Source organism: Neomonachus schauinslandi, chromosome 10 (assembly GCF_002201575.2).
Source record: "Neomonachus schauinslandi chromosome 10, ASM220157v2, whole genome shotgun sequence".
Lineage (NCBI taxonomy): Eukaryota > Metazoa > Chordata > Mammalia > Carnivora > Phocidae > Neomonachus > Neomonachus schauinslandi.
Window position 1 is genome coordinate 52,648,119 of NC_058412.1, and position 22,920 is coordinate 52,671,038.

The 22,920-nt window shown below is 47.0% G+C and overlaps 1 protein-coding gene across 1 annotated transcript in view; it reads right to left on the reverse strand.

Moving 5' to 3' along the window:
- Positions 1-22,920, reverse strand: part of ANTXR1 (ANTXR cell adhesion molecule 1) — a 219,499-nt gene that overhangs the window by 72,857 nt on the left and 123,722 nt on the right. Inside the window, exon 13 of the mRNA XM_021699264.1 lies at positions 13,905-14,000. Within this exon, the coding sequence (XP_021554939.1) occupies positions 13,905-14,000 (96 nt within the window). The remainder of the gene's footprint in view (positions 1-13,904; positions 14,001-22,920) is intronic.

Below are 22,920 nucleotides of genomic sequence, written 5' to 3' on the forward strand. Positions count from 1 at the left end.
ATTTGTAATCCAGGTTCCATGCTGACACACTGTAAATGGGCACCTGAGCTTCTGGAAAAATGCCACCATGCTCAGGTAAATAGGATGAGGCACCGCTAATCTGGCCTTATTGGCTGGGTGCCTGGCAGTACTGAGCAAGAATGAAGAGGAAGTCTTCCTATTGCTTCAAGCTCTGCCACCATCAGGCCTCCCCTGGCACAGCAGGAGAGCGTTTCAAAGAATGATCCAGACAGGCGACGTTGAAGTCATTACCTAACTATTACAAGTCATGAAGCTAGACAGGCTGTCTGTGAGTGAGCCAAACCCCTGTGCCAAGACCAGCACACAAGCCACCCAAAGGAATGCTCTGAGCACAGGGACATGTCGGCCCTCTCCACCCCAACCCTCAGGGGGCCCGAGCCCATGCCTAGGAGAGCAGTTGGGCAACACACCGCATCGCTCTCGAGCCTGCGGTCCACTGCAGCCTGGCTGCACAGAGGGGCCCGGGGACCCACAGGATAAAAGGCCAACTGCCCCACCCCCACAATATGTGATGTGCCCCCACCTTTCCACCTCACCCCTCTTCACTTTCTGCACTTCAGCATCTTGGTCACCTTCCTGCTCATTCCATGTACCCTGCTGGTTCTCACTTGTAGCCTAAATGCTTTCTATCCCACCCTGCTTTGTCCCTGTGCCTGCACATAACCAGCTTAACACTGACTCATGGACTCATCGACTCAGATCAGTAAATACACCTGCCCTCGAAGTCACCCCTGACCTCACAGCACAGGCAAGTTCCCCTTTATGGGATCTCACAGAACCCAGGGTCTCTTGTAGCACTTTTAGTTATAATTAACAGATGAATTCAACAGTTCTTTGCTTCCAACTAGTATGACTAGAAGGCATTTATTTCTAAGTAGAATGTAAGCTGGGATCAGCTGAGCACTGCCAAGCATAGGCTTGATTTGGCCCACTTCCCTTCTGAGAAGGTTCTGGGAGATGCCTCTTGGTTGTGAGTGGGCTCGTTAGATCTTTCCCCATTAGGAGGGACAAATAGAAGATGGTAAGGTTGAAGAGTTCCTTAGTAAAATGTTTCAAAGGAGAATGCTCAATAAACATATTAATAGGATAACATGGTGGCACTGAATGGCAGTACTGGGGACAAATCTGGGGCCATTTTTCATATTTCTCCTCCAGAGGCCAGCACCACTTCTCCACTTGCTAGCATCTTTAGCTTGGATATTGTGAACAGGCAGAAGGTGACCATTTACTTCCTTGGGAGAACAGCCCTAGAGATCCTTCTGCATTGATGGTTGGACTGGTGAGGTAGAGGGGATAAGAAAAATGAGACAGAATGTGGACTTTTGAATTCTATTCGTGTTTCTTTGCTATCTGAGAACTTCTTGAGACTGTCTCTGCTGTGAATTGGGAGCAACGACCCCTCTCCCCGCTCATCAGTTTCAGCCACGTTTGTTTAGGTAGACATGAGATAGGGCCAGATTTGACAAAGACTGTTGTATGGATAAAGGAAAGAAAAGATCAGGTAGAATTTTATTGAACTGAAATCTTACTGGCAACTTCTCCCTGAGTCAAAACAAAGTACAGTTTTGTGTACACCCCTTAGTCTGACTACTGGAAATGGTAATGGTGAAGACGTGGAGACAGAGCTGACATGGCACGAACACGGTCGGAAGATCATATATACCCAGGTCCTCGTTGATACCTGGGAACTGTACTCTGGCTTTATGAGTCCAGTTCACCTGTTTAGGTCTCTGTAATGCTCTCTTTTAAAATTAATTTTATAGAATGTTAAGGTAAAATAAAGCACCTGCTGAGTTTATTTTGCTTATTTTTTTTTTCCTCCAGAAGTATTCAAGTTTTGCTCCTAATTTGTATGTTTTGACCTTTGCCACTCTGTTTGCCCTTGTTAACTTCACTGCTACTGTCTTGTGCAATGGAATGCAGAATGCATTCTACCCAGTTTTTGACTGGCACCTCTTCCTTTTCCCAGATGATAGCCACACTGGCTCATTAGATGCTCCATTTATTTATTTTTTGTTTTTATTTTAATATTTTTTAAAGATTTATTTATTTGAGATAGAGATAGAGAGAGAGAGAGAGAGAGAGAAAGCACAAGCAAGGAGGGGCCAAGGGAGAGGGAGAAGCCGACTCCCAGATGAGCAGGGAGCTGGACAGACATGGGGCTCGATCCCAGGACCCTGAGATCATGACCTGAGCTGAAGGCAGACACTTACCCAACTGAGCCACCCAGGCACCCCCTATCTTTTATTTTTAAAGATTTGAGAGAGAGTGAGAGTGAACACAAGCAGGGGTAGAGGCAGAGGGAAAGGGAGAAGCAGATTCCCCACTGAGCAGGGAGCCTGATGCGGGACTCCATCCCAGGACTCTGGGATCATGACCTGAGCTTAGGCAGATGCTTAACTGACTGAGCCACCCAGGCACCCCTAGATGTTCCATTTCAAGCTGTGAGTCAGGTCAACATGCTCATGAGGAGCAGGAGGAGGCCAGGCCTGGCTATTCCCACATGGTCACCTGCTATGTCCCCACCACCACAACTGCACATTTCTCCTCCTTATCTTTCCTGTCTCTGCTCTCTGTGACAGCAGTTGGCTGTAGGCTAAGCTGTACAAGCTCATTTTAGACAGATGCTCATCTTAGCGCATGAGAAGTGGGACAAAATTTCTCCATAAATTGTATTTAGTGACTTGGGATCCTTTGTGCATGAGCTGGATGAGAAACATCTCCTGCAACCCCTCTACACTGAAGGTGCGGTTCTCTTGTTGCAGAGGAGACCCTTCCTTGACACAGAACCAGTTGTGTTGTCCAGGCAAAGTTCAAGAGAACTGTTTAAAAATACTAGTCTGTTAACAAAAGTCAGCACATGTCCTCTAATTTGAATGAGTTTTAAACTTCATGGAGTATCAGAGTTACCTGGGGGGCTTCTTAAAACACAGATTTCTGGGCTGCACTCGGCAGTTTCTATTAGTAGGTCTAGGGGGGGGGTCTTTGTATTTCTTTTTCTTAAAGATTTTATTTATTTGAGAGAGAGAGAGAGAGAGAGAGAGAGTGCATGAGCAAGGGGAGAGGGAGAAGCAGGCCTCCCCCTGAGCAGGGAGCCTGATGTGGGGCTCGATCCCAGAACCCTAGCGACTTGGCAGACGCTAAACCAACTGAGCCACCCAGGCGCCCCTGGGTCTTTGCATTTCTGACAAACTCGCAAATGTTGCTTCTGCTCCTGGTCCATGGACCACACTTTGAGAATTATGAATTCTTATTTCTAATTCTTATTTCTTATAGCTTATTTCTAACAATGCTATCCTCAACTAGATATGCGGGGGCCATGTTGTTGCGTCAGGTCCAGACACTCCTGTTGAGAGTTGCTTATGGCTGATTAGAAACACTGGCTTCGAAAATGTCTCAGTCTAAGAATTATGGTGTCCCCTGCTTTATTAGCAGGAGCTATGGGATCTCCATAGCCCATATGTCAGCGTGTTGGGGAAGACACGGAACTGTTTCCCAGCTCTGCTCGCAGACACTCTCTGGCTTTCTCTAGTGAGCGTTTGTGCTCATCTGTGTGCAGAGCTGGCCTCTTGGACCCAGTCCTGAAGCAATCCCAGCCACATAGTTCCCTGGGAGCTAGGGACACAGATCTTAGCCTTCACGGTCTGCACCATCGTCAGTTAACGCAATGAACTGTGTTTACATCTTTCTTCTGTACCAGACCTCAGCCCCTAGAAGACATGGGCATACTTGGCCAGCTTTTATCTCCTGACACGTAGCCCGGTGCTTGTTGCTCAGTCACTATTTCTGGGAAGAATGGGGGTGCATTCTTATGGTGGAAAATGTAAAGGAAGCATTCCTCATTATTCTAAACTTCCTTGCCTCTCCAGTAAGCACTCCGGTAATACAAGACTCAGGACTGGTCTCCTGTCTCTCAATCGTCCATATAGATGCTTCTTTAGTAGATAATACGCTAATAGTGCCAACCGCTGAGAGTCGGTTGTGACGCTTAGATGCATCATGAGGCTCTTATTAGGGTCATAGGTTGGATTTATATTAATTACAGTACTTCATATAGGCCCATAAAACTGTGGGAGTTGGAATGGGGTCTTCTGCCTAAAGCTGGGAACTTGCATAAAAGGATGGGCCGTGGGTTTGGTGTGTGTGCGTGTGTGTCCCTAAGAATTCAAAACTATAAACTCTCAGTTTTAGAATTCAAATATATCTTACTTGTGGTTCTGTAAATTGCACACAAAAAAAGTGGTCAGTTTGGAAGTAGTTAGGAATCTGCAGAAGGAAACTCAAATCCTCTCTGGCAGGTGGAGTCCTCAACCCAATCCTCACAGGATTCCCTCAGGTAAATGCAAAGTACCCATGAGCTCACAATCCAAAATTACCAAAAACCGAAGGAATATTATTACTTAGATTCCTTGAGGTTTTCCAATACATATGGAAAGCATGGAGACCAGATGTGAGATAAGGAAGTCAGGCTGGGTCAGGAGTTCCTGTGTTCTCTCCAAAGTTAGCAATGGCTGTTAAGTTAGCAGGTACATCAAAAGTTCTTCAAAAAAAAAAAAAAAGTTCTCCAAATACTATCATTTCTCCTATAACATGTGTTCTTAAAAATATCACTGCATTGGGTGCCTGGGTGGCTCAGTTGGCTAAGCGACTGCCTTCGGCTCAGGTCATGATCCTGGAGTCCCGGGATCGAGTCCCGCATCGGGCTCCCTGCTCGGCAGGGAGTCTGCTTCTCCCTCTGACCCTCCCCCCTCTCATGTGCTCTCTCTCATTCTCTCTCTCTCAAATAAATAAATAAAATCTTTAAAAAAAAATCACTGCACTATGGAATTTTGGCCCCACAAAAATAACAGCACTAATGGGGGACATGAGTTCAAAGCAGAACATTCAAAACTGTGCAGTCTAATAAAACATACCACTTTTAAAAATTAATAATGAACTCAATAAAAATTCCACCATTTTAAGCATCGTAAATCCCTAATTTAAATTATGCTACAGTAAATATACCACTTTGCCTTGATTTGTAAAAATAGACACATGAAGTTTCCTGGTGCATGTGAGTATGATGTAGCACTGTGGCTTCGAGTGATGGAGACAGGACGGAAGGAAGGACATTCTTAGGACAAAGTGTCACGACACCAGAGGTAGATGGCTGTGACTCACTGTCTTGTTATTCCTTCTGCACCAGCTTAAAATAGGAATCCAGCTTCTGTTGTTTTGCCAGGTTCTTCTTTTCATAACAAAAAAGACTATTTGTGTGGCTCTAAGTAAGACCGAATGCCATCAAAGTACTACTCTGCTGCTCAGGGCATTAAAGCCTTTTCTTCAATCCATGGCGCATGCCTCTAATCCTCTTCAAAGCCAATGATGGCCCCCGTTCAGTTTCATTCTCCTTTCTTTTGGTTCTTCGGTGTGGCCTCTGATGAAGCTCAGTGTGGGCACCTTTACTCCCATGGGTCTCCCGATGCCTCATCTTCTCTCATCTCACAACTTCTCCTCACGTGTAAGGCTCTCCTCCTTCACTCAATGCCTGCACTCTTATGACCAGGACACACACTCGTGTTGAGGGTGCTCTAGTAAATGCTTTCGTGAGGAAAAGTGCAGAGGCTCAGGAGCATGATATACATTGGCATTGAACGAGGGTGAACGGAAGTGAGGGTTTGTGTTGCCTTCCCAGGTCACTGATGGCAGCTAGGCAGCATCTTCACATTCACCCGATGCTACTCAGCAACACGAAATATAATCCCCTCACACTTTAAAAAGTTTAATGTTATGTTGTGTGATTTTTACCACACAAAAAATTAATATATATAATATGTATATATATATTACCTTCTTTATATTACCTTTATATTACCTACCCTCCTTTACCTCATGAACAATCAAATTTTGAGGTAACATGATCTCATAGTTTACTGATTTTATGCCCAGTTTACCTACCACATATTAACAAACTCACATATTACATGCCTGTATTGTAACAAAAGGGACTGTACATGTCACTTTCAAATTTTCGGGAAGCCTTATTAGAAATTTAGTTTGGGACACAATGCTTGGAAAGTGGATTCTTGAACTACACGCATGTGAATTTACGTGGAAGCTGGGGTTAGGGAATAGAATGGGGTATAGATGTGTCCAATGAAGTACTGTAATTAATATAAATCCAACCTATGACCCTAATAAGAGCCTCATGATGCATCTAAGTGTCACAACCGACTCTCAGCGGTTGGCAGTGGGTTAGTGCGGGCCAAGCACCGCCTGCATCCGGTAATTGGACACTGTAGTTTAGCAAAGGCTGTAGTGCCAAGGGTGTTGATCTAGAATGTAGTACAAGAAATTTTCATAGAGGGCGCCTGGGTGGCTCAGTCGGTTAAGCGGCTGCCTTCGGCTCAGGTCATGATCCCGGAGTCCCGGGATCGAGTCCCGCATCGGGCTCCCTGCTCGGCAGGGAGTCTGCTTCTCCCTCTGACCCTCCTCCCTCTCATGTGCTCTCTCTCTCTCTCTCTCAAATAAATAAATAAAATCTTTAAAAAAAAAAAAAGAAATTTTCAGAGAAATGAGTCAACCTTTTTTTTTTTGCATTTGGGACTCAAATTTCAAATGTTTTTGGCCCTCCCAACTCATCTCTCTTAAGACTCATCCCTAATTTGCCTTAGAGCGAATGCCTTAATAACTAAATGAGAGTAGTGAGGGACAAGCATTTTCACATTAGTTAATTAGGCCTATGTGGCTCACACGGTAACTTAAAAGAATAGCTGTGCATATTCTCCAGTAGATGATATGTCACTGTCACTGCAAAACTCTGTTAAGTGAAACCGTTAAAAGAAATCCATGAATTCAGATCCCCTCAGGCTTGGAGGGAGGAGCGTCTGGTCTGCCTAGCTTATGGGCAAGATGATTCCAGCCACAAGTAGTGCTTATGGGATCTGAGCAGGGCGCACAGGGAACAAGGAAGGCTTGAAGATGTTCACAGCATGTCAAGCTTGTTGGCTTTGAAGCAGTCTCTCAGCGGGCCAGGAAAGAGGCTGCACCTCAGAGCTCAGGAATCTGCTCTTTCCACTGCTTGACTATGTTTCCCAAACAGTAGTTGGTAGAATACTCATGTCTTTCCAGGTGTCAGCACATTAATAGGTATTTGGAAGGGCAGGGGGTTGGGATAGGCTAAGGAAGGGTTCCAGGGTCAAAATAAGTTTGGACATTCATAACACAAATGATCTTATTAAACGCTCTGAGAAGTCCTACAGTGAAGACAGTTATTCAATTTAGTTTAATGATGTCTTTCAAACTTATTGTCTAAATGCCCCTCTTTTGAAGTATACCTACTCACATCTTGTTAGGTACTACTGTTCTGTGGACATAGTTTGGAAATGCTGCCCCTGATTAATTCCATCATATAATCCTCAGGTCATTTCCATGTATAATCAGGTTTGGGAACCACAGGCCAGGGAATCTCGAAAGGGAGGAGTAGATTCACTTATAGGAGGTAAGAATATAAAGAAGTAACTTTAGAGACAATATGGTTCCAGTGTTTAAATTTTACAGGTGAGGAAATTAAGGTGGAGGGATTGGCGCGATCCTGTAAGTGAAGAGGAAGATACGTACTGGAACCCAGTTGTCTTTAATGACAGCTCGCCTCTCCTCGTTTCACCCAGCAGGCGTGGGGATGGTGGTGTCTGGGTTATAAGGCAAGTGGGAAGGCCAGCGTGGCAGGCATGAGGGGAGCCACGAAGCAAGGCAGAGATGAGAACAGACTGGGTGTGTGTGGTGTGGGGTGCAGAGCTCCAGAGGTGAGGGCAGGCCATGACAGAGCTCTGTGTGCCTGTCAGGAATAATCTCGTAAGCTACAGAGTGAGGAGTGTCCAGATGGGAATGGGTGGAGGCTAGAAAGGGATCCAGAAAGCATGATGAGTCTAGGCCCAAGATGCATGGCTAAGAAGCTGCTTGCACCAGTCAGGTTTCTATTAAACAAACCATCTGTAATTCCCTTTGTTGATGTTAAGCTTGGCTGTCTGGCCCTACCAATTAAATGTTATGCTTAAAGGTGTGGAAAGCATTGTTTGAAGACTTTATTTTTATTTCAATAAGGCATATCAAGTTCTTGATTAATTTTTGCCCCTTGCAATTTGTCACTGGAGATGTCAAAGGGACTTAATTTGTTGAACTGTTTTTGAAATTCAATAAAGTGAATTAAACATGATCTTTTATACACTGCTTTAAAAACTGTTCATAAGATACCTACAAAAGCATTAAAAACAAAAGAGAGCAGAATTTTGCTTATGTAGGGAGAAACTCTGGATGCATGCACACTATCCTCTCCCTACAAACTGAATAAAAATATTTGCCTTTATTTGAACAGAAATATAACGATTTGATCTCACCTAAATAGCATGGTTTAATTGGATTTCAGAAGAACTGTAACTTTATAACAGGATCTCTTTTGTTTTCTTTCTAATAGTGATAAAAAACACATAACCTAAAACTTATCATCTTAACAATTTTTAAGTGTATGGTTCAATAGTGTTAAGTTTATTCACATCGTTATGCAACCAGTCTTCAGAATTTTTTCATCTGGCAAAATATGGCAAAATCTTTTTACCTGGAGTTCCTGATATACCATTAACCTCCCAATAACACAGGCACATTTCTACGATTTTATTTAAGAAACTGATATAAATGTCTTTTGTTATGCAATTTGATGCATATAAGACATTACATGTAACCTCCATGTAATTTATGAAATGCAGGACTTCCTGCATTTTCTAGAATAGTTCAGTGCTCTCATATCACTGATTCACTGTTGACTTTTTTCTCTACACATTCAAGCCATTCACAATATTTACTCTTCTAATATATTTCAGCTCTTTTTTTCCTCATGGGATGCTCTTCTTATTTTCATTTCCTAATCTTCTACTTTTTTGAGTTCAATTGAGAGATTTCAATACTATTGGACCAAACTGACGAGTAGATGGAGTGGCCAGTGCATGACTTAAAGGGTACCGTGATGCCCCTTGCGGGACTGACGCAGGGCTTGATTTCCTTCTGGTAAAATATTGACCCTTGAATTCTCTTTTTGAAAATGCAAATAAGTCTGGCATGTGCAGTCCGGTGCCTGGCTCTCCCTCAGTGCGGGTGTTTTTGTGCTAGTGAATACACGTAGGAATCTTAGAAGCCAAAGTTTTACCTGGGGATCCCGAGGGCCAGGCTGGGGAACACTAAAAGGTTGTTTTTTTTTTTTTTTTTTAATTTTTATTTATTTATTTGAGAGAGAGAGACACAGTGAAAGAGGGAACACAAGCAGGGGGAGAGGGAGAAGCAGACTCCCAGCTGAGCAGGGAGCCCGATGCGGGGCTCGATCCCAGGACCCTGGGATCATGACCTGAGCCGAAGGCAGACGCTTAACGACTGAGCCACCCAGGCGCCCCACACTAAAAGGTTTTGATCCAGGATCTGGCCTATTACTTCTCTGTCTCCATCAGTCATGACTGAGAGATTCTACTCTGCTATGTGGGCAGTAAGTTATCCCAGGTTCCATCTAGCTGAAAGATAAGAGCCCAGATGGGCATGGGGTCCTGGAGGAAAGGCAAAATGCAATGGGGAGCGCTGGTCACCCTTCACATGTCTTCTTCCAGACAGGGCCAGCAGGAAGCAAGGATGATGAGGCAGAGGGCAGGCCTGATAGTAACCACCATGTCTGGTCTGGTCATACTGGTCGTTACACTTTAATAATATTTATTTTATTTTATTTTTTTGAAGATTTTATTTATTTATTTGGCAGAGAGAGACACAGTGAGAGAGGGAACACAAGCAGGGGGAGTGGGAGAGGAAGAAGCAGGCTTCCTCTGAGTAGGGACCCCGATACGGGACTCGATCCCAGGATCCCGGGATTATGACCTGAGCCGAAGGCAGACGCCTAACGACTGAGCCACCCAGGCGCCCATTGCTCTTTATGATTAGTAAATAGCAACCCGAGTCCCTGCCCTTCTGCCCCAGGATTTTGTGGACTGCCCCCCACCCTGGCCCCATAGCCAGCCACTAAAGGGTTAATGTTTGGCTTAGTTTGGGTGGGGAGCCTTATACGATTGTTAAATATTTTGTACATCACTCCTGGAGAAAACTTTGTAACAGAGACAAGCCTTTCGTACTCCACATTTCACAAGACCCTTCTGCTCCCTGGCTGTTTCCCATCATCACGATGTAGTTTTTGTACCAGGTCATGGGGCATCCCCTGCACTTGGGGCAGGGTAGGGGGAGTGACAGAGGAAGGTTTCAGGACCATCATTCACAAGGATGCCCTCTGCCAGTCCCAGAACCGTGGGTAGGGGTGTTGTCCCTCAAGGGAGAGAAACGTCCTGCATCCTCAGAACCAGGATCCTGGGATGGGGGCAGGGGGTGGGGAGGTGGTGTTTGCCCTCCTTCCTGTGTACTCCCTTTAGAAAACACATGACTTTATCCTGTCTCCTCAGACACCATCATTCTTCAAGAGAGTCAGTGGTCAACAAATAGTTTTCGGGGGCATACTAAACATCAGAGCTCTGGCCAGCTTCCAGAAATAGGAGTGAAGGCAGTTTTTATAGACATGATACACAGGAAAATTAATCTCCAAGATCTTCCCTTGTAAAGAAATCCTTTGGGACTTACAAAATCAGATCACATTAACACATTTTGGCCACCTTCCAAAGCAACATGGACTTAAGCAGGGAAATCCATTGAAAAATATTTTGAATGTTGCAAAACAATCCGGCCTTGGGTGACACTGCTTCCAGTAATGAAAGATGTTAACTCAGAGACATTTCCCTGGAAATTAACACCGCAGCGAGATACCACCTCATACCAGGTAGAGGGCCGGCTACCATCAAAAGACAAAAGATAACAAACACTGGCGAGGATGTGGCGTAAAGGGAACCCTTGTGCGCTGTTGGTGGGGATGTAAATTGGAGCATGGGGGTTCCGTGAAAAATTAAAAATAGAACTACCATATGATCCAGCAGTCCCGCTTCTGGGTAGATCTCCAGAGGAAAATAAAACCATGATCTTGAAGAAGTATCTGCACCTCCATGTTCACTGCAACTTGACTTACAACAGCCAAGACACGGAAACAACCCAAGTGTCCATCGACAGATGACTGGATAAAGAAACTGTAGTACACGTACACAATGGAATATTATTCAGCCATAAAAAGGAAGGAACTGCCATTTGCAACAACCTGGACACACCTTGAGGGCATTATGCTAAATGAAGTAAGTCAAATGGAGAAAGACAAATACTATGTGATATCACTTACATGTGGAATTCAAAACAAAACAAAACAAAACTCCTAGAAACAGATCTTGTTTGTGGTTGCCAGAAGTGGGGTTGGAGGTGTAGGAGGAGAGGGAACTGGGTGAAGTATTCTTAGCCATGGTCACCCTACTGTCCATTAACACAACTTGTTAATCATATCATGTTACATGTAGCGTATCTTGTTAATGGACAGTAGGGTGACCATGGCTAAGAATACTGTATGGTATGTTTGATAGTTGCTAAGAACTGCTAAGAGAGGGCGCCTGGGTGGCTCAGTTGGTTAAGCGACTGCCTTCGGCTCAGGTCATGATCCTGGAGTCCCTGGATCGAGTCCCGCATCGGGCTCCCTGCTCGGCAGGGAGCCTGCTTCTCCCTCTGACCCTCCCCCCTCTCATGTGCTCTATCTCTCTCATTCTCTCTGTCTCAAATAAATAAATAAAATCTTAAAAAAAAAAAAAAAGAACTGCTAAGAGAGTAAATCTTAAAAGTTCTCGTCACAAGGAAAAAAATTTGTAACTATGTGAGAGGATGGATGTCAATCAAACTTATTGCAGTAAACATTTTGCAATAGATACATGTATCAAATCATTATGTTGTATACCTTAAACTTATACAACATTATATGTCAATCATATGTCAATAAAACTAGAAAGAAGAGACATTTCCTGCCAGTATAAATGGAATTCTATGGAAATATAGGAATACAGGAATATATTCCTATTATAGTAAATATTTTTTAATATTGATAACACTGCACAGCATGTACTATGTGAAGGTTACTGCTCTAAGCAGTATATACATGCACTCTTTTAAGCCTCACCCTCTACCCATGGGTCAGTGCTCTTATGCTCCTCATTATACAACTGAAGAAACTGAGGTACAGAGAGGTTAGGTAACTTGCCCAAGATCACACAGCTGGTAAGTGATGGAGCGCTGCTAGCTGTCCTATTGTCCCTAGCTGTCGCCACCCAGAAGTACCCGTTTTGAGAATGAAAGGCACTGGGGTGGCGCCTACGACAGTAGGAGCCCTGCTGTTCAAGGCCACCATTACCTCCACCCCTGGCCACCTCTTTCTTTAAGAGCCCGCTGCAGAGGTTTGTTGGGGTTTTTTTTTTTTTCCCCTCTCAGAATTTCAGTCTTGAAAATGTGCTTGTTTTTGAATCACCATAGAAAGCAGCTTAGCTGACTCATGGGTTTTTTTTACCCTCAAAATAAAACGGCTGTGCAGCCTTAAGGACTGAAAACACCTTTTAACTTTCGGGGCTGCTGTCGGAAGAATGTGTGTGGAGTCTGGGTGAATCGGTCCAGTCTGGCTTGCACTAGCTGACCCGAGGCTTGTGCCTGTCCTGGGTCCCTCCTGCACACACATGTTCTGATCCACTGAAAGTTGTCTCTTTCCCTCAACACCCAGGGCCTCTGCTGGTGCAAGAGCCTCTTTTCTTTCCAGAAGTCCCTGCCACATGGATCCACATTCTGGTCAAGCTTCTCATCTCCTTCCTTTACCACCTCTTTATAAAATGTCATTCAAAGCTCTCTCCCCACCTTTTCGAGTCCAGTGCTCTCTGAGTTTTCGGCCCTTGCTGAGCTCAGTTGCATACACAGATGTGAGTTCCCTCCCTTGCACTGTGTACTGAATGCTCAAGAGAAAATGAAGAAAAGTTCTTGCCTGGAGAGGCTCACTCTCTCCCCCACGGGACTCTCCATGGAAGAACTAAGATACAGGGAATGGAAGATGCTGGGCGGCAGAACAGGGCTCACTTCAAACTCACCTGGGCTTTACTGTGCCTGCTCTGATTTGCAGAAAGGCAGGAATTAGGCACGTGAAAGTGATCTTTTTTTTTCATTTGGATATTACTTTGTTTGCACTTTTCCTAGCCTAGGGGCCAGGGAACAAAAATTGATAAACAGGCACATTTCATTGGGTGCCGCAGTTGATGGCAGGTTATTCCAGGCCCAAAGCTATCTGGGGAGACACTGGCTAGAGCCATGTGGTGGCTCCTGCTGGCGATGATGGGGAGGAGACAGATTTGCATTGCTCTTGTAGCCAAAGTGCTTAGACTAGTGCTGGGCACACGGTAGATGCATCCTATAAATGTTAGCTAAAAATAATGAAATAAAGGCGGGTGTCACTCAGGCTTGTTAAATATAAAGAGGCCAAAGGCGCTCTCTCAGTTGGGCAGACTAGCTGCTGAGGCTAGCGTGGCCTTGGAAGAATATCAGCTAGTGCAACTCACAATGTGTGTGTGTGTGTGTGTGTGTGTGTGTGTGTGTGTGTGTGTGACGCTTGTCAAATACCACTCATCATTTACAGTATTCTGTGGGTCCTTCCAAGCACCGGAACCAGAGCGGCCCCCTCGGCTGCCCTACGTAAAGGCTGTGCCCACCGGCCATCTCACTCCCTAAACCATACTGGTTCCTAATGACTTGTGGTTCCACTGAGCAATGTCGGTTTATGCCAACTTTGTATAAATTGTATGAATAATGCAAAATTTGTCCTTAATCTTTAAATTGTTTCTTTTGCCAACCTCTCCTCCTCATGGTCCTGTTAGCCTTGGGTGACCTTCTGCCGGAGGCCTGGGGTGGGGAGGACGCGCTTGGGCACTTACCACGGTGCAGCAGAGGGGCCAGAACCACCAGAGGAGAGCCAGGGCCAGCAGCAGGAACAGGATCAGCAGGGCAATTGCCAGGATGGAGCCATCGGACTGTGGGGCCAAGAAGGAAGGTGGTCAGCAGTGGGGCAGGCCACGTGTGTGACCAGCGACACCTGGAGCCTCCCCCTCCCCGCCCTCCCATCCCCAATATGCAGATTTGGGGCCCAGAGAAGAGCACAGCTTGCCAAACAAATGGTTGGAACTCTGCCCAGCATTCTGGGCAACACACTCCATGTAGCCAATTCTCATGAGAAATGGATTTGTCCTTTCAGAAGGCCTCGCTCTTCTCTTGGGACAACGTGCTGAAGGACCAACCATGCGAGAGCCAGGGAAGGCGCAACGGGATGTTGAGGTGGCCTGTGATGGCGCCTTGCCTCTGGCCCGTCACCCGCTGCCTGGTGACATGCCCCTACTCTCTGGCTCTGCTGTTCCTGCCCTGCCTTCTACTCAGGATTCAGCCTGCTCCCCTGGCCTCGTTCACAGAGATGCCCATCACTGATTCATGCTGCAGAGTCTAGAGCCCGCGGACAGGACGAGATAAAGCAGATGGATTCTAGGGAGGGAGCGGGGAGCTGCTGGTACAGAACCTGGGAGGCAAGGGGAGTGGTGGCTGAGTCAGCACTGCTGTCAGATCAAGTGGCTGTCAAGTTGGGGCCAGGGGGTGAGGCAGGCGCCCAAGACAAATCGTGCCCATTTCGAAACGTGCCAAGGCTGGTTCTGAAAGTAGACATGGTTGCCGCGGCCTGCGATGGCAGTTAGCTTTTAGCAAACAGAGATCCCGCTCCGGGTCCGGATTCTACAGCTGCCAGTTCACGCAAGTTGGTTTAAGTCTCCTCCACCTGCCCTCGCTCCCAGCTGCCGGGAGTGGAAATGGGCACAACTTTTGGGGGGTGGGGGGAGCGGGCAGGTTGAGGAGCAGATTGTCACAGGTATTGTCATGGTACTCTTTCTGAGCAAAGCTGGAAATTCCACTTTTAGCCCCCCAAAATGATCAGGTATGGTCGCACCTAAATGTTTTCAATTAAGGACTGGCTAATAATACATTATAGAACTACCGTGCCATTGATTACCGTGTACATGTTGTTTTCAAATAATATTTAAGTGAGTCATGAGAAAACATTCCTGATATAATGAGTGGATTTATGTATAAATGTCAGGAGTGAGAGAGAAAGACTGAGGGGTATTTATTGAAGTATTAATAGTGGTTTTGCGGGTAGTGGGTTTACGGTAATTTTCTTTAAAAAAAATCTGTCTTTTGGGGCACCTGGGTGGCTCAGTCGTTGGGCGTCTGCCTTCGGCTCAGGTCATGATCCCAGGGTCCTGGGATCAAGCCCCGCATCAGGCTCCCTGCTCCGCGGGAAGTCTGCTTCTCCCTCTCCCACTCCCCCTGCTTGTGTTCCCTCTCTTGCTGTCTTTCTCTCTGTCAAAAAAAAAAAAAAATTAAAAAAAATCTGCCTTTTTTTTTTTTTTTTAAACAATTTGTAGTAAGAAGATACACTACTGAAGTTGTTCTTTGAAAATCTGTCCTTGGGGCTCCCCACTTTGGTGTATGAGTTCGCCTGGCCCAGATGCTCTTACCCAGGGCCCGTGGACCTATGGGGTACACAGAGGGGTTCAAGGGGATGGAAGCTTGTGACCCTCTCCAAATTACACCCGTGATCATCATGACCTGTGTCTTCAGGGGTGACCGCTGACCGCATCATCAGATTCTCAGAGCTGCCCCTCACCCCCCAGCCCACTGAGGAGGAGCAAGGTTGGGCGGCCTGTTCAGGGGAGTGCAGCAGGTTAATGGAAGCTTTGGGACTTGACTCACTCCCACTCTGAGTGCTCAGCGGGGGTTCCTGGAAGCCGTTTAAAGGCAGCTCTTACTCCTTGGAATGTCTTTGATGAAAAAGCCAGGGAACTGAACACCCTGGTCCAGCCCAGCCAAGGCTCGGGAGTGCCGGAGTGCCCCTGAGGGAGGTGCAGCCTCACAGGTGGGGGTGCGGGGCTGGGCAGTGGGTGCGGAAGGAGCACAGGTGCCAGAGGATGGACATGGCCGCGCCGGAGAGGCTGCCGCTGGACCCACAACATCCATGCAGAGAGGGATGCTCTCGGCAAGGACACAGGGAAATCATGAGTGTTTCCCAAACTTACTGCTAGGCAAGGATAACTCTTAACCCCTCAGTCTCTGCATTCCACACCCATAAATGGAGACACCCAACCTCAGCTGCCCCACTGCATTGCCGGCAGGACGAAGGAGCCACGTAAGGTGCCTGCAGACTTGGCGGGCCCCTGGCACGGAAGCTATCATGTCGAACACGGAGCTGCGCCTCGCCCTCCCCCCGTGTCCTCACCACAGCAAACACGGTGGGCGTTGCAGATCATAAATCTGAGGGCACTTAAAACAATAAATAGGTTTGGTTACTGAGAGGCTCATAAAACAGCAGTGTTTTAGTATTGAGTTGTAATTTAGTGAAGCTTACAGATTTCATTTATTCCCATTATACTCAATCTCCCTGCTCCTGATTTTATTTTTCCCTTTAGATAGAGGAACTGAAGCAGAAAGCCTCAGCTATTGTGGAGAAAAGTTTTTACTTCTTTCTGGAAGAAGGAGAAGGTTTCCTGCGAAGCAAGGAGGGAGAAGGACCTGCCTGGCCTGCAAGGGGAGAGAGGAGGCTTCTGCCCCAGGGAAGACTTCCTGGGGTGAGACACACCTATGTCTGGCTTTCCTCCAGCCAGGCTGGGTCCGCCCCTTACAAGCTGCAGCTCTCCTGGGCTGTAGTGGATGGGGTGGGGGGGGATGGGGAGGGGGACGGGGAGGGGAAAGGGGAGGAGGAGGAAGAGGAGGGGAAAGGGGGAGGAGGAGAAAGGCGAAGGAAGAGGAAGGGGAGGAGGAGGAGGAGGAAAGGGAGGAGGAGGGGGAAGAGGAGGGGGACAGCCATGGGGCTCAGGAAGGGGTAAGGTGCGATGAGGGGAGTGGGAACCCACAGGGCCAGGAGCTCCTGGAGGGACTTTGTCCTGCTCTGGAGACAGCCAGGGATACAGTCCCCAATGCACTGCCTGCTTTTTTAGCACTTACCACCATCATTAACATATATACCCAGTGCGAAAGAGTCACCATCAAACACACGGCAGGAATTTTTGATAAACTTAGACCTGAAGCCAATGTTTTCCTGGGAGATAACATGTACGTGCAACCCAGAGGGTCCTTCACATACTCATTCAGCAAACGTTTATTGACCATCTGTTCTGTGCCCATTGAGCTGACCTCGGGGATGCGGGATCGATTAGACAGAACCCAGGTGCTCACAGTCTGCCGAGGAAGTTGTATAAACCATGAACCGCATGCAGGGGGCTGCGTGTTATTCAACAGCGGTATACCCAGCACCTTATGTGTCAGATATTGAACAATATAGACGGTCTCCACTGTTAAAGAATTTACATTCTGGTGGAATAAGGATGATGACGACGATGAGGGTGATAATCGTTATTCGTAGAACTAATATATATTAAACACTTACTATGTGCCAAAGACTGTTCTTTCTATGTATTAACAGGCTTTCCCTAGGCTAGCTCATTTAATTTTCATTAACAACCAGATGAATTTAATAATATTATTTCTCTCAGAGATAAAATTCCTGAGGCAAGGACAGGTGAAGACACTCGCCCTAGGTCACAGGAAGAAACCAGAATTTTTTTTTTTTAAGATTTTATTTATTTATTTGAGAGAGAGAGAATGAGAGAGAGAGAGCACATGAGAGGGGGGAGGGTCAGAGGGAGAAGAGGGAGAAGCAAACTCCCTGCCGAGCAGGGAGCCCGACGCGGGACTCGATCCCGGGACCCCAGGATCATGACCCGAGCCAAAGGCAGTCGCTTAACCAACTGAGCCACCCAGGCACCCAAGAAACCAGAATTTAATGTGGGCTGTTCGGTTGCATACCCCACAGTTTAACCAGCAGGCTGTTGCTCTCGACAAGTGCTAGGAACCGAGGGCCGGGGAGGTACCACTCCAGAGAGGAGATGGCACTGGGGCTCTGGCCCCGGAGGGTGGAGGAGAGGTTGGCACTCCTGCTCTGCAGGGCATGGGGTGGGAGTGAAAGGGCTGGGGGCCTCACTGTCAGAGGCCATGCAAGCCCAGCGGAGGAGCATGGCTTCTATTCTGAGCTGAGGGACCTGGGGGCGGGGGCGGGCACTGTTTTCAGATTTGTTTCTCAGGAAGCAAATGCTATCGACATTCTAGAGTATGGACTCCAGGAGGGAAAGACAGGGGGTCAAAGGCCCAGGTGGAGGACTGCAGAAATGCTTTTCTAGTTCTTCCAGGATGACCTTTTAGAGGGTCACCCTTCCGAAACTTTTGCATTTTCATGGATGTGTTCATTACTAATATTACTAACAATAGCTGACCGTTATTGCGTGCTGTCTACATTCTTGGCGCTCTGCAAAGTGTTATATATATATTATCTCATTTAATTAAGTGCGCCTTGTTAAAGCAGTCTTCTAGGAATCATTCTTCACATTTTGCGGGGAAGGAAAATGGAAACTCAGCGAAGGTATGTAACTTACCCAAGACCTTCCATATACCACTTACATACATATTTAGATGCCCACAATTTTAATGTTGCAAAACTGGAATTGAACCTTCATAGTCTGATCTTAGAACCTCACTCTCCTCCCACTCAACTATCACAATATCAGATTGATACTTATCAGATCGATAAAAATTCACTGAAGAGGGGTGCCTAGGTGGCATAGTCGGTTAAGCGTCTGACTCTTGGTTTTGGCTCAGGTCATGATCTCAGGGTCCTGGGATCGAACCCCAGGTCGGGCTCCCTGCTCAGTGTGGAGTGTGCTTGAGATTCTCTCTCTCTCTCTCTCTGTCCCTCCCCCTCATGCTGTCTATCTCTAAAATTTAAAAAAAAAAAAAATCTTTTTAAAAATTCACTTAAGAAATATCCACACTTTAAAGGCTAAACCGTAAGAGGCTGCGTGAGAGATGGAGACCATATTTGGAATGGCTGCATCTGCTCCCATGGAAGCTTCACCCACGTGGCCCGGTGTGGATCAGCGTGTCACATGGGTGAGACTGTATTTCAGAGTGAAGTCAGAAGGGGACGAGGACCAACAGCAGAGCCCGCCTTCCCCTTAGAGTCTTGGCTTGGAGTTTCAACCAATAACCTTGTGAAGTGGGATTGATAACTCATGCAAGGATCACCCCATGTAACCTGTTGGATGTGTATCAGTATGTAGTATCCAAATACATACACATCTGCACTGTTTAGTAAATGGCATTTGCTTTAGTCATGAAATTAGTCACTTATTCTAAACCAGTTCTTTTGCATCTTTCCCAAGTCCCAAAATAAAGAACCCCTTGGGTGCTAAGGATCAGGCTCTGCCGTTGGCCGAGAGGCGTGTGGAGTGTTTCAGAGCCCACACGCTGTAACCTAGTGCCCCCGAGCCTGGCTCCGTTCCTTTACTCTCGTACCAATTGCCTTGACTCCTTGGGCTCTGGCCACTGACTTGCCCTCCGGTGTCCCAGCTCACTATCTATTGGCCTATTCCCCAAAGCTTATTGCTGGATAATTCTAGGAGGGTCATGGGCTGACTATTCCTCTCAGCCTGACTTAGGACAGGTGTGTGGGCTCAGTCTCTGCTCTCCCCCTTCTCCAGGGCAAAGGGGGGGTCAGGACTGAAGAGACCCTTAGGCCTACATGCTCACACCACAGGGCTGAGTGGGGCCATTTAAGTCAGTGACTCCAGTTACAGAATTGTGCCTGCACAGGTGTGTGGAGGATGGCTAGGGGATGGCAGGGGGCAAGGTGGCTTCCGAGAACTCATAATTCCAGCAGGTACCAGCCTCCAGGCTGATGCAGATGCATACTCCAAGCCCTCTGAGAGTCCTCACTGGGGAGGGAAAATCTGGGGTAGGGACCTGATTCTATGACCAAAGTGAGAGCAGAAGCTGACTTGCTTAGCAAACTCTGACTCTGATGACTGTCTTTGCTGGGTAGCCCCTGCGTTGTAATTTTCCAGAAACCTTCAAAAGATTTCAGAGGGAAAAAAGCCAGCAGATAAATAGCCAAAGACTGATTCCTACCATTGTTATTTTTCCAACAGCCTAAATATCAATGCGAGTTAAATTCTTGTTTTATTTGAAAAGCGAAAAGAAAGTTTAAAAAAATCAACATGGTTCTTCAATTAGAAAAATATTTGGCAGGAGGTGGGGGGCTCGGGATGCGTGACTAGGGCTGCAAGGCAGGTGGGAGAGCGAGCAGAATGAGGTGGTGTCTCTTCCAGTTGCGGGGGGTGGAGGGGGGAAGTCATCTGTTTCCTTCGGTGAATAGTTTTATGCTTTCCTAAACCCAAGGGCAGGCGGTGCTCAGCCCTGCTCCCTCCCTCTGGTCAGGTTATGGTTGTCAGGGTGACCAGCCCTGGAGGCTGCCTGGCTTGAAGGGCCAAACGCCCGCCTCCTAGCTTTCTTTTATTCCTTCTGTTCCTAGCTCACCGAGTGAGGGCATCTCTTACTTGGTAGGTTGTAGGTAATTTTGGATTTCTGATGCAGGGCACGAGGGGAAGGGATCCTGTCTGGGCCCGTTTTGCATGCTGATGAGAGAGAGACAGGGGCAGGCTTCGGGACCACAGAGCACCCAGCACTGCTCCTCCTTTCTGTTTTGTTTTGGGGGTTGCCACGGTAAAGAGAGGAGGCTAACATTGAAAGCAATCAGTGGGAGATTGGGGGACACTCAGCTTAGAGAAACTCTGTGCTATCCCACATCTCGCGGTTGGGTTTGGACTGGGATTCTGCCCCATGCCCTGCAGGGCTCATCATGTAGCCGGTGAGGCGTCTCGGTTAAGGAGGGAGCATTCTTCCCCACTCCTGGGCGTCCTTCCATGTCGAGGGCACCCTGTGTGTGCAGACCTTCTCTTCCCCTTTACTCATTCAATGAAGAAGGCCTGAGTGAACCAAGCACGATGCTGTCTGTTCTCCCTGTCCCTCCCAGAGCATGCTGTTCCCACAGGGTTGAAGCTGGTGTTGCTGGGAGGCCCGATGCTTACACAATTTGGGGGAGCCTCTTTAAGAGAAAGAACATAAGAGTATAAATGCAAAATTATGAGGGCCCCTCCCAGGGCCTTAGGAGGAGTAGGAGGGACCCATTCAAGTCAGCAACCTTGCAGCTCAAAGCTCAGCTGCCGGCTAACTCTGCTCCTGGCTCTAAGTCTTCCCTGTGCAGGCCCCATGCCCATGGCGAGACTGGTAAACCTATTTACTTCTGGACTTCAGTTTCCAGCCTATTTGCTGCTACCCTCAGTCTTTAGCCTACAATACTAAAGGCAATAGTGAGGTTCACCTATCATTTTGGGGGCGTCTCATTTGTGTGAGACATATAAAGAAAGCATTCTATGCTTTGTTACCTCCACCACAGTGGCCCCGCCAATATATCTTCTTTCCACATCACCCAGGACGGGCCATGGCAATGGTAACGATGAGGTCTGACAACAGCACACATAGATTATTAACTGAGGGGTTCTGAGAGCCCTCACTGACGGCGGTGGCTTAGCTGTTGTTCTAGGATCTCTGCCAGGTTTTGTAGATCCGCGTATTAACGCGAACTACTGAAGAGATCAGATCCTTTCACGTGGTTAGACTAGGCTAGCTTTTCAACATTTAACATGAAAGAATGAATTAGCAGGTTTATTCTGCCACATTGAAGGGCCATTAGCCAGACTCTGCCAAAAATATGACAAAAAAATAGCTGGTGATCCATTCGAGCTTCTTAAAAGCTGGCAATGAGATGTCCCTGGATTCAGTTGGTGACCGATGATGCCATAGGGCACGCCAGGACGCAGCGAGGCGGGTGGCGATGGCGTGAGGCTACCCAGTGGCCCCTCTTCATCTCCTCCCTCCACCCTGACCCCTGGCCCTTCGTCTCTGCTACTGAGTGAGGCTGTGTTTGAAGCCCTCAAGGGAAAGTGACCCTTTCTCCAGGGGCAGCTCTGGTCTATGACCTTGCCATCTCATGGCAGCCTGCTGGTTCTAAATCCCGAAGAGGCCGTCCTGGAGAGAGGGAAATGTGCAGAGATCAAGAGACTTGTCTTCTTCAGATGAGAGGTCCCATGGAGACAAGGGGGGGGCCTTGCACCCCGTGTTGCGGCCCCCTCAGCTCCAGGTTGCTTTCCTCCCTCCCAGGACATGGGCTGGCGCTTGGGAGGTGTCACATTCCAGGGCTCTGAAGTGGAATTCAGAACTATCCTGAGCAGCTGCTCTGAGCTCTGTTTCCTGCTCAGACAAAACTGGTGGAACATGGGCAAGTTTTATTTTGTAAGATGAAATTTTAGTCATTTTATGGCTGCTGAGAAGTTCTGGATGGGCAAGCCTCAGAGACCAAGATTCTCTCTCTCTCTCTCTCTCTTTTTCATAGCTTATATATCCTGACTATTATTTCTCGAAGCAACTTTAGCGATTATCTAACTTCTCCACCCAACCCACCCTGCATTTTATTGGAGTTCTATTCTCCCTGTGTCTGTGACTAGTACTGGACTCTCCTGAGCCTCCTTCCTCCTCTCTGATGATCCCTTATCCACCTTCCTCAGGGGCTGCTCCCTATATTCAGTCCCTTAAATATTTGCATGGACCACGGATCCATTTTTTTGTTTTTTGGAAAGGTATATAGTTTTTATTTTGCTTGAAGCATGTCTACTTCTTAAATTCACTTCAAAAAATCATGGTAAAAATATACAAATGAAATGTGCCATTTTAACCATTTCTCAAGGTGTACAATTCAGTCTATCTACAATGTCATGCAACCTGTGGATGCACTCTCAGTCTGTGCTGGTTTCTTTGTGCCACTCTCCACGGGCTGTCTCATTTCCTTTCAGAGTTTAAACCCTCATCTCCATACTGAGGACTGACCTCTTTATCTCTAGCCTAGATCTCTCCTCAGTCTGCAGTGTTGGTTGCAGTCAGGGTCGTTCAACTGTCCGGCAGGTCTTA